Source organism: Hordeum vulgare, chromosome 1H (genome assembly GCF_904849725.1).
Source record: "Hordeum vulgare subsp. vulgare chromosome 1H, MorexV3_pseudomolecules_assembly, whole genome shotgun sequence".
Lineage (NCBI taxonomy): Eukaryota > Viridiplantae > Streptophyta > Magnoliopsida > Poales > Poaceae > Hordeum > Hordeum vulgare.
In genome coordinates, this window is record NC_058518.1 from 280892716 (window position 1) to 280904889 (window position 12174).

The 12174-nt window shown below is 46.6% G+C and overlaps 1 protein-coding gene across 3 annotated transcripts; it reads right to left on the reverse strand.

Moving 5' to 3' along the window:
• Positions 1–5437: 5437 nt before the first annotated feature.
• Positions 5438–10239, reverse strand: LOC123431160. Of its 3 annotated transcripts, none has more exons than XM_045115013.1 (2): positions 8654–10239; positions 5438–5756 (listed from the first exon to the last, which is right to left on the reverse strand). In XM_045115013.1, the coding sequence occupies exon 1, from the start codon at positions 10223–10225 to the stop codon at positions 8732–8734; it is 1494 nt and encodes a 497-aa protein (XP_044970948.1). In that variant the 5' UTR covers positions 10226–10239; the 3' UTR covers positions 5438–5756; positions 8654–8731. The 3 variants fall into 3 exon arrangements, with proteins under 3 accessions (XP_044970948.1, XP_044970943.1, XP_044970935.1); XM_045115008.1 differs by lacking the exon at positions 5438–5756 and adding an exon at positions 5812–6509; XM_045115000.1 differs by lacking the exon at positions 5438–5756 and adding an exon at positions 5812–6514.
• Between the last annotated feature and the right edge of the window lie 1935 nt (positions 10240–12174).

Genomic DNA, 12174 nt, shown 5'->3' on the forward strand with positions numbered 1-12174 from the left:
CGCGGGGAGGGGGTGGCCGCGGGGAGGGGGTCGCCATGCGGAGGGGTCGGGGTGGCCGCGGGGAGGGGGTCGCCGGTGGGAGCGAGGCGGGTCGGCGGCGGGGGCGAGTGAGATGAGGGGGAGAGAGAGACAATGTGGGGGAGAGAGAGACACTGAGCGCGGGGGGGAGTAGACGGCCGTTACAGGGTCGGCCCCTTTGTCGTTCGCCCCCTCGACGGCAAAGGGCCCCATGGCGGACGGCAAAGGCCCCCTGATGGCAAAGTTAGCCTTCCGTCGGACACGGCAGGCATGGGACCCACCCGTCCTCTTTGCCGTGTGCCCTGGGTCTCTTTGTCGTCCGCTGGGAGACGGCAAAGGGGCGACACATGGCAAATAGTATTTTTGCCATCAGTGAGCCCTTTGCCGTCTGACTTGTGTCAACTGACGGCAAAGAGGTTCTTTGCCATTAGCCAGCAGACGGCAAAGAACTGGATTCCAGTAGTCTTCACCATAAGGTATTTGCGCTAGAGCTTGAAATTTGTCTTGGAACACAAGGATACTTCATAGAATGTAATCAAGAAGGCGATGTGTAAGATGGAATTTTAGGCAAGATGGTGGAGTTGTAGACTATAGAAGTGAAGAAGGCCACAGAGAAATGGGTGGATTCGGAATCCAAGGCCCACAAGAGATGAGAGACAAAACATACCGCCTCATTGTGGCGGGGCTTGGGCACTCTGATGAAGAACGAGTCGTTGTCCCGGACGATGACTATGGAGCGGACGGAGACAAGCTCCAGTGTCGACATATTTCCTATCGGGGATAGCTGGCCCAACTACTCTCGGGTCACCATAGATCACTTTCATTTCCCTCTTGTCTAAGAAACAACTAGAGGCTCAACTAGTGGCTTCCTGCCGGTGTTCGGGGACTTCACTATCTGGATCTGTTTCCCCTCTTCGGCCATGATCAGGTGGGGTGGGGAAGGATAAAGTGGAAAGTTGGGTGTGAGAGCTCAGGGAATAAGAGGAAGATTGAGGGAATGGGTGCTTAAAACTCTCTTTTTCATTGCATCAAGCCTTTTATAAGTTGGGTAAAACATGAAACAACGGCAAGGTTGTAGGGGAACGTCGCATGGGAAACAAAAAAATTCCTACGCACACGCAATACCTATCATGGTGATGTTCATCTATGAGAGGAGATTTTCGATCTACGTACCCTTGTAGACCGCACAGCAGAAGCGTTAAGAAACGTGGTTGATTCAGTGGAACGTCCTCACGTCCCTCGATCCACCCTGCGAACCGTCCAACGAACCGTCCTGCGATCCGTCCCACGATCCGTCCCACGAACCATCTCGCGATCCGTTGCACGAACCGTCTTGCGATCCATCTCACGATCCGTTCCGATCTAGTGCCGAACAGACGGCACCTCCGCGTTCAGCACACGTACAGCTCGACGATGATCTCGGCCTTATTGATCCAGCAAGAGAGACGGAGAGGTAGATGAGTTCTCCGGCAGCGTGACGGCACTACGGAGGTTAGTGGTGATCTATCTCAGCAGGGCTTCGCCCGAGCTCCGCAGAAATACGATCTAGAGGAAAAACCGTGGAGGTATGTGGTCGGGCTGCCGTGGCAAAGTTGTGTCTCAAAAACCATCAATACCTCTAGTATATATAGGAGGGAGGGAGGGGAGGAGGCAGCCTCAAACCCTCAAGGTTTGGCCGAAATTGGAGGTGGAGGAGTCCTACTCCAATCCTACTTGGAGTACGATTCCACCTTCCCACTTGGAAACTCTTTCCACCTTGTGTTTTTTCCTTCTCAAACCTTATGGGCCTTAGTGGGAACTTATTCCAGCCCACTAGGGGCTGGTTTATCTCTTCCCATAGCCCATGAGACCCCTTGGGGCGTGACACCCCTCCCGGTAGTCCCCGGCACCCCTCCTCGCACTCCCGGTACACTACCGATGAGCACGAAACTTTTCCGATGACCAAAACAGGACTTCCTATATATCAATCTTTACCTCCGGACCATTCCGGAGCTCCTCATGACGTCCTGGATCTCATCCGGGACTCCGAACATCTTTCGGTAACCAACCATATAACTCAAATACGCATAAAGCAACGTCGAACCTTAAGTGTGCAGATCCTACGGGTTCGAGAACTATGTAGACATGACCCGAGGGACTCCTCGGTCAATATACAATAGCGGGACCTGGATGCCCATATTGGATCCTACATATTCTACGAAGATCTTATTGTTTGAACCTCAGTGCCAAGGATTCATATAAGCCCGTATGTCATTTCCTTTGTCCTGCGGTATGTTACTTGCCCGAGATTTGATCGTCAGTATCCGCATACCTATTTCAATCTTGTTTACCGGAAAGTCTCTTTACTCGTTCAATAATACAAGATCCCGTGACTTACACTAAGTCACATTGCTTCGAGGCTTGTGTGTGATGTTGTATTACCGAGTGGGCCCCGAGATACCTCTCCGTCACACGGAGTGACAAATCCCAGTCTTGATCCATACTAACTCAACGGACACCTTCGGAGATACCTGTAGAGCATCTTTATAGTCACCCAGTTACGTTGTGACGTTTGATACACAGAAGGCATTCCTCCGGTGTCAGTGAGTTATATGATCTCATGGTCATAGGAATAAATACTTGACACGCAGAAAAACAGTAGCAACAAAATGACACGGCCAACATGCTACGTTCATTAGTTTGGGTCTAGTCCATCACATGATTCTCCTAATGATGTGATCCCGTTATCAAGTGACAACACTTGCCTATGGTCAGGAAACCTTGACCATCTTTGATCAACGAGCTAGTCAACTAGAGGCTTACTAGGGACAATGTTTTGTCTATGTATCCACACAAGTATTGTGTTTCCAATCAATACAAATATAGCATGGATAATAAACGATTATCATGAACAAAGAAATATAATAATAACTAATTTATTATTGCCTCTAGGGCATATTTCCAACAAAGGTAACCCCACCTCATGGCAATAAATCCCCTGTTTTCCCATGTAGTACTTTAATCATGCACAGTAATCAAGTGTGTGGATGATAATTGTAGTATGTATCGACAAGCAGATTCTCTTTTTTGATGAGACGTGATGACGGTGGGGCACTAACCCACGCCCGCACGCCATGTTGACTGGCGAGACTCGAGCGCCTTGTGGCCACATGGGCCAATGGATGGGATTGATTTGTGTCATCACAAACAGGCAATACCATCATCACACGCCGAGTACGGGAATGCTTCACACATAAGGAGAGGCTATACGAGAGAGATTTTGACATGTAGTTCGATACATTAAAAACTGAGGTGATTTTTAACATCACAGATATTAGCCGACAATCAAGGCCACATTATCAAGGACGGATTCGTTGAACCAATTTTCAAGAATGACAACCAAAGAGAAATAGAGCAGCTCAAAAAGAACCAACGTGCGTACAGACTTGAAGAGCGGTTCAGAAGGTACTAATGGTGTCCCATATTGGGGGTCTCTCACCACATTGTGTCCTGGACCGGTAGGCCGGGCCAAGACTCCCATGTCGATTCCTGAGTGGGCCGAGCTGGACGACCCATAATGTATTAACGGAAGGCTCCCGAAGACTTGTCATGTACTCCAAGAAGCCAAATTCGTCAAATACATTGTTTCCTTATATGCAGCTAACTAGGATGATGTAACCCTAGCCCCGAGCAAATGTACATAAACCAAGGGGTAGGGCTCGTCGAACATGCAAGAATCTTAGGCTAGATCATATGTACTTTGTACTCCAGCCCAAAGCAGTAAACACAATCATGACGTAGGGTACCTCCTTAGTGAACTCAAACCTGGGTAAAACCTTGTGTCCTTGTTACCATCGCATTTAGACGCTTAGTTCAGGACCCCCTACCTGAGATCCGTTGGATTTAGATCCGTCGGGTACTGCCTGCGCAAACCTTTTGGGCAGTTCTTCCATTGCCAAGGTAGACAATCATCTGAACGAAGCATACACGGGACACCTCTTGATGCTCCAATTGCCAATAATTTTTGTGTGTGCTCGGCAGTTGGTTCTCTCAGGTACTTCAGTCTAAACACCTTCACCATAGTGATGGCAAATTTTATCAAGGCATGTGGTCTCCCTCATTTGGATAATCTCACGAACAACATTTGCGACTTTACCATATGCAAGCCTCTTGAGAGCAACCATGCATTCTGCACAGGAGAGAAGGAAAACTATTCGCAACAATAGTTCCTCAACTTTAAGTAAGGATGGTATTCCTCCACATCATTCACTATGCACAGGAACAAATGTAACATACAAAAACAAGGACAAAAAACTCATGGTATGTTGGGACCAGTTTGAAGTAGTCCATGTAGAGTAGTCCATGTAGAGAGGTCGTGCGCCAGCGATCCTATCCCAAGGAACAACTCTCGTGCCCTTTTATCAAACTCTTGAAGCACATAACATGCTCCACTTGCTTCTCCATTTCTTCTTGCATGCTCATCATCATCATTTTAGCATCTTTGTAGTCTGAATCCAATGAATTGACGAACTCTTTGATATGAATTCGTCAAGCCCCTTGTTCTCAAAATCATCATCCGATGAATCCATCGGTTACGTACATATTAGGAAAATAATAAAAATAAAGTTTAGACATTTCGTCAAACAAATGGAGGCGCGTTTATGTCTAGAGGAATACGGCATATCGAGGCGATGCCAAGTGGAGTAGGACGTATCGGGGCTGCTTCTGGTGATGGCAACCATGTCGAGTGACAACTAAGACGGCCGGGAAGGGTTTGGGCCAACGGTAGCAACATTGTGGGTCAGGGACATCGACAACGTTGGGGTGGCAACGAAGCTAGGGATGGAGCGGGATGGACAAGGCAAAAGAGAGGAGAAGAGAATGTGTCAGGCTAGGTTGGGGATGATTTGAAAAGATCTCCGATGGGTCTAACCTGTCGAATCCAACATGGCAAACACGTCCGTAGCCATCCTGACGTTCCCATATCCATCCCACATATATGATCCATATACACCCACATAGAATGGGTTTGAGGGATGCTATTAGTTGGATGGCGTTTTTCAGTCTGGGTTGTCCTCTTGGATGTGTTGTGCGTGTGTGTGTGTGTGTGTGTGTGTGTGTGTGTGTGTGTGTGGTGGGGGGGGGGGGGGGGGTCGGTGAAAGTTCAATTGATTTAAGGCCATGTTTGTTTGGCCTTATGCTTCAACTTTTTCACTTTGACAAGAAGGCTCATATTTAGGGGATTTTGCCTTTGGCTTATACCATCATATAATAATATTGATTCATAAGCCAAAAAAACGGAGTCAAAAGCCCTCAAATAGAAGCTTCTTTGGCTTTTAAGTCAAAGTAAAAAAATGCAAAAGCTGAAGCATAAGCAACAAACAGGGCCTAACAGATAACAAGATCACCATCAAGAAATCAAGAACGACACATCAGCAGCAAACTAAAACCAACAAATTTTCCCCATAAAACTCAAGTCCGTTGCGACATGATATACCGAAAACATGCTCACGGGAGTTTTGCGCACATACAGCAAGACAAGCGCCAACAATGTATGATTCTGCACATGACATGCTATAAACATTCACCATTCTTTGCACAGAATAAAATAAGGCTGGCATAATCATGCAGAAGATTCATGTAAACTTTGAACTCCTTTATGTCAAACGTGGCGGCAACATACGACTGGCATCTTGTAGTATATCCTCGTGCCAGCAGTATATCCTTCGATGCTCAGTTACTCCATTAGCATGGAAATACTGACATTGCAAAAAAACAAATATTGACTCTTGAGTATACAATACACTCCCTTCGTTTCTCAATGCCTTGTGTGTTAGTTTTAACATGCATACCTATATCAGCTGTTGAGCATGCCTTATGTTTGATATGCCTTATGAGGATACCTATATCGGTTATTTGCCACTTTCAACATGGGGCTTCGTAAAATTACCACTTTCAAGATTGGCTTTGTAAAAATGCCACCCAGCTCGTGTAAATTTTGACTACTATGCCATTTTTCCTTTTTTCATTGCTTTTCCTTTTCTTTTTCATTATTTGACACTTGGAAGGACCAAAGTACCCTTAATGCAATCTAACTAATCTGATGCGTTTATGGATAGGTTGCATCTGATTGCCCCGAAACTAGCTCGTGATGCTCGTTCTTGCCATCACGGCTGCTCGCCGTCGTACGTTGCGGATGTTTACACGAGTCACCGCAGCTCTTAGTCCTAGCTTGCCAGCACGCACCGGCGCAGTTCAGCTCGCCTCGCAGATGCCTGCGCGAGCCACCGCACCTCGCCGCCGGTGCTCGCCCACACCTGCGCGCTCGGCCTCCCCTGTGCTCGACAACCCAGCTCACACTTCCCTGCCCCGTGTTGGAGCAGCTCGCCCATTGACATGCTAGATAAGTGCCCTAGTAGTGAGGCCAGCGCTCAATATCAGCATCAACGGCCTGATGGCAATCATCAGGAATGTCGCAAGCAAGATATTCAGGGATGGTCCACTTCAAGTGCCTGATCTGATCCCAAATAAATATAGATAGTATCAGGGTATTTTGGTCCTTTCAGTTGCCAAATAATGAAAAATAAAAATAAAAACAATGTAAAAATAAAAAAATGGCATGATAATCAAAGTGTACACAAGCTGAATGGCATTTTTACAAAGTCAATCTTGAAAGTGGCAAATTTGTGAAGCCCGGTATTGAAAGTGGCAAATAGCCGATTTTCTCATTGGTAAAAGTCTTTAGTGTGCTTATTGTATACTCCCTCCGTCCAAATATACAAGGCCCCCTCAAATATTGAGCCAAACATTAGCCATGAATTTTACTAACAAATACTACCTCCATTCAGAATTAACTTTCGCTCAAATGAATTGAGTACACACTGAAATGCGTCTAGATACACTCGTTTCATCAACAGTTAATTCCAAACGGAGGTAACATTAGTTGTATGCACAAAATGTATGTCAATGGATTTGTATCGGAAAGAGGATTCTGCTGGTATAGCTTTTATGACATACAAGATAAAACTCATATTTTTGGTAAGTGAATTTTGTTCTACAAGTTAGTCTCAAAATTAGGGGCTTATATGTTTGGACAGAGGGAGTACCAAGTTACGATTCAAATGAAATGCCAACTTAAACAGGTTTGCAACCAGAAACAAGCATAAGCAAATAGGGATTTGGGTCTTAGTAGCTAGTACTCCCTCTATAAGGCATACTTTGACTAGTCACAAGGATTAAAGAACGGAATATTTAAGATAATATTAAGATAGGTAAATTAGATGGGGGCAAATGAGAGAATGAAATATTTAAAATCATGCATTCCACATAATTCAGATCAAGATTGCAGGCCTTGTATTCAGAGACGGGGGGTGTGTGCACTTTCACAGTATAATCATATTGCTGCAGACAGCCACACCCAGCAAAGAACTTCAGGATAAGCAAATCATGACCTTCATTTGTCATGATGAAAGAACAATCCCTAACAGCATAGCAGCCTGATACATAATGGTTTGCTGCACAATTAGTTTTTCTGTTTAAGTCAATTTTATCTTCTGAACATATCCTGATTAAATAAAAATTAGTCACGAAACAATACGGAAAATAACCCATATCAGCAAAAAATAGCTGTGGGTTGGGGGGGCTATGATCTAACGAAAATGGTTTCTTCTACATCACTTTTATGACCAATCAATCAACTGTTAGAACTCAACATATTTCAGTGATCCACTAGTATCATCAACATTTCTAACTCGATATTCGACTGCAAAAAGAGATATAGAGCAAGTGACATGCAGTGGGTAGGATTAATAATAAGAAACTGGTCAGTCTAGAAACACGGAGGATGCTCGTAGACATTGGATCTTTTCTACTCCCTCCGTAAAGAAATATAAGAGCGTTCAGATCACTACTTTAGTGATCTAAACGCTCTTATATTTCTTTACGGAGGGAGTAATAAATAGAGCCTAACATGATGTTTGCTTATGGGAATGAGCCAACGTGCTTGAGATGTCTTTGAATCAAGCATGATAAATGCCTAGCACATCAACTCGAGATACACATTGCCATCCAAAAGAACTAAGACATAAGAATTTCAATAATGAGCCAACAATTCTCTTGTGGAACAAGCTGGGGTACTGATAGGGAGTCAAAATCTACTCCCTCTGTACCTAAATACTTGTTGTTGGGGAACACTAGTCTAGTTCTCCCCAACTACAAGTATTGTGGTACAGAGGGAGTAAAAAATAAAACCTGCTAACGGAAAAAGGTTCAAAATGATGGATATCAACAGAGAATGACCACTATGCGAAGCTACAACATCACAGGTTTCAGCCTCCCTCAGTAAATCCTACTAGCCCATCATAGAACTATATAAAGTCCACTCGTCATCTTGAAACTACAAAATCTATCACATCGCATCTTACCTCCCATGGAAAGGGAACCAAACAATCCTTCTTGTGTGCCAAATGGTGTGACTATACACGGACTGCACACAGAGGGCAAAAAACTGTACATACATGCATTGTCAAGTTCTCTCTCCCTCGTGTGGATTATACATCATCCAAGCACAAATCTGAAGATCAAGAGAACTACACAAATCTATTCCACCAAGACCAGTCGTAAGGCATGAATGAGCACTAATAGGTATGAAATATACCTCTGTTCATGCATCGACAGGTAGATTTGCCTCCATGTTAGACTGTGATTTGGCCATGTCAACCCACCATTGAATGAATCAATTGAGAGCAGCTGCCACATCCTCCAGTCCAAACTGACGGCCACCCAATCGTGACTCCTTGCACCTTGCTGCAAAGTAGAACATCAGCCAAACCACCATGAAGTACACCTCTGCAAATGAGTGGAGGAACCCGCCAAGAACTTTGCCACCAAATGTAACCATAAGGAGCCGCCCCATGCTGCCACACACCACTGTCTCCCAGCACTTGATCAAGGTGGCATCGGTTGCCATCAATGACACAAGATAGCAGCCTTCCTTCACAGCATTACGGCCAGGCGGACGCGGATCACGATCCATTGCAACCACCCATGGCACGACCGTGAACAACACCGATACAACAGCATCAAGAAGAGCCCACGCAATGAAGAAGCCATCAAGCTCTGGGCCAGAAATGGCTGCAGCAAGCCATGGGTTTGCAGATGCCGAAAAAGGCATGAGCTTGGCGACCACAAAGAGCCTGAACAGCTGCGCCTGGTCATGCACATCAGCAAAGAACCAGAGGCAGAGCATCTGCACAACTGCATCCCGAGTCGCCCATCGCAGGAATGCAAACCCTGTGAGCCTCCTAGCGCCCATTGCCACACCGGAGAAGAAGAACCCTCGCCGCCGTTCAGGCAGGTGGCGCCCCGCTACAGAAGCGAACACCGTGCCCAGAGCTATGGAGTGCACAGTGATGTACCCGAGGATAGCGAGCACATGAGCAGATGAGAGCAGAGCGAGGAGGTTGATGATCGCTGCAGCATCGCGCCTGGTCAGGTCGAGCAGCCTGAGCTCACCACCACGGGGCGAGGCAGGCTTCGGCGAGGAGGTCTCGTTGTGGATGGCAAGGAGGAAAGGGGAAACGGATGCGGAAAGCAGCTGGGAGAGGGGTACGGGGTAGGGTTTGGGGGTGGAGAAGGAGGTGAAGAAGATGTTGTGATAGGAGGCGTTGCGTCGGCTGGAGGGGGCGGAGGTGGCCGGGTCGAAGGGTCCGACGAGGAAGTCGTCGTCGGAGAGGGAGGACGAAGAGGAAGTGAAGGGGGACCGGCGGCGGGGGAGGTGGTGCTGCGGAACCGGCGGGGAGGGCTGGGCGGGAGGGGAGAGGCGGAGAAGGAGGGAGCGGAGGGCGGGATCGCGGTCCGCGAAGGAGGAGAGGCGAAGCGTGCCAGCAAAGAGGGCTGACCGGAAGAGGAGGAGGAGGAGCGCCGCGAGGAGGAGCGGCGGGAGCGAGGCCGGGTAGAGGAGGTGCGCCGCCGCTCGGCGCAGTACGCGGCCACCCGTACGCGCGTCCAGGCTCGGCGCCGGTGGCGCGGGCGCGGGCGCGGCGGCTGCCGGCATGGCGGTGGGAGCGCTGGGCTGTGGGGATCGGCGAGGCGCGGCGAGGGCAAAAATGGGGAATCGAGGATGCGGAGGTTGACGCGCGGGTGACGAAGGGAACCGGAGACACGGGCTAGGCTTGGGCTTGGGCTTGGGCCAGTCTGGATGCTTTGGTTGGGCTTTGTAGGGCGGCATGTGGTTTCGGTTTGGGTTAGAGATTTCTTTCGATTTCCCTCAAAAAGATATAGAGATTTCTTTCGATGTTACCCACACGTAAATATTCACTAGGCCAACTCGATTTCAAGGAAAAGAAGTGTCAAACCTCTTGGACAGGAGTACATTCAGGAAATCATTTGTGTGTGTGATTTGTTCACATCTGAGGGCGATGCATGGGATTATAATAAAATTGATGATATGTTAACGAAAGATGATGCATGTAATATATAAAATATGGTAGGCTCGGACGGTTGTGATTTTTTCGCATGGAACTACACAAAAAGTGGTCAGTTTACAATAAGATTTGCATATTATTTTTGAATGACTCTTAAAAAGGCGTGATCGACAGTCGAAATTGTTGTCATCAGTCAAAACACACAAGTCTTGGTTGTCATTGTGGAACACCAATGCGCCTTGAAAGGCAAAGATTCACATATGGAGTCTCATTCGAAATGGATTGATAGTAGGTTGAGAGTTCCATCGAGGGAGAATAAAGTCGGGTGTGTTTTGCACTGCAGGTGGGAGAGAGGAGAAGTTGGCCCATCGCTTGTGGGCGTGTACACATTGGTTTTTGTTCTCAGAGTACCTTAACTTGAAGAACAGGGTTCTGATTGCGATCCCATCGATGTGTGGCAAACCCCAATGTGAGTTGGCTTCCTAGCTGCTATAATGGTTTGGTGAAGCGGGTGAGCAAGAAAAGGAGATGATGATTCAAGCTATTTATGGTCTCTAGTTAGCAAAAAAGCAAAGCAAGAACTCACGCACGAGCAGTTGTTGATTCAGTGCTACACCACATGCATGAGTCAGTGTTAGTTTTGCGTCCCCGACCCTCGTGTCGTCTCATCTGGCGGCTCAAGGGTAAAAAAAACCTAGCGCTGCCACCCACTCCCCCCCCCTCTAGTCGTCTCACCGTAATGCATGCTCTAGACCCGACCATGCGGCTTGCTTGAGGGATTCGGTTTTAGACGTTACGCTTTGGTGTGAGGTCTAGGTATGAGGCTTAGTCGCTCAAACAATTTGCACCCGTTCATCAAGTTGATAGGATAGCCACAAATGTTACCAAGATTATCGCTTCAGACTTGTTGATGTATTGCTTTGTAAGGTCTTGGTGAATAATAATAAAATGGATGTATGCATCGCCCTGATGTAGAGCCTGGGGGTCATCCTCCTTTCAAAAAGGAAAAAAAAGGTCTTTTAGCTTAACATGCTCCTTTTGCCCTTACATGGCGCACCACCATTATCTTACCCTCACCATGGAATTAGGTGTTAGCCTTTGAAGGCCAAATTTTCGAAGCAGAAGGAACCAAAAACCTCTCGAGAGACACATTGGAACACAAATGTGATCAAGTGTTTCTGGAGTTTGATCACAAAGTAAGCAATAAGATGGGTATTGCATCCCTCTCCGTGCTAGTCAGTCCGCCGTCCAACATCGATCCCACGTAACTATTGGAAATATGCCCTAGAGGCAATAATAAAGTGGTTATTATCATATTTCCTTGTTCATGATAATCGTTTATTATCCATGTTAGAATTGTATTAACCGGAAACTTAAATACATGTGTGGATATATAAACGACATTGTGTCCCTAGTCAGCCTCTACTAGACTAGCTCGTTGGTCAAAGATGGTTAAGGTTTCCTAACCATAGGCATGAGTTGTCATTTTATAATGGGATCACATCATTAGGAAAATGATGTGATGGACAAGACCCAACCATAAGCATAGCATTTGATCGTGTCACTTAGTTTGTTGTTGTTGCTTTCTTCATATCAAGTATTTATTCCTAAGACCATGAGGTCATGCAACTCCCTGACATGGGAGGAATGCCTTGTGTATATCAAACGTCACTTCGTAACTGGGTGACCATTGATACATCTCCAACGTATCGATAATTTTGAAGTATTCGTGCCATATTTACCCATGGTTACG

Bases quoted from the DNA above. Each gene is read 5' to 3' on its own strand.
- LOC123431160 (XM_045115013.1), bottom strand. From the start codon at position 10,225: ATGCCGCCCTACAAAGCCCAACCAAAGCATCCAGACTGGCCCAAGCCC.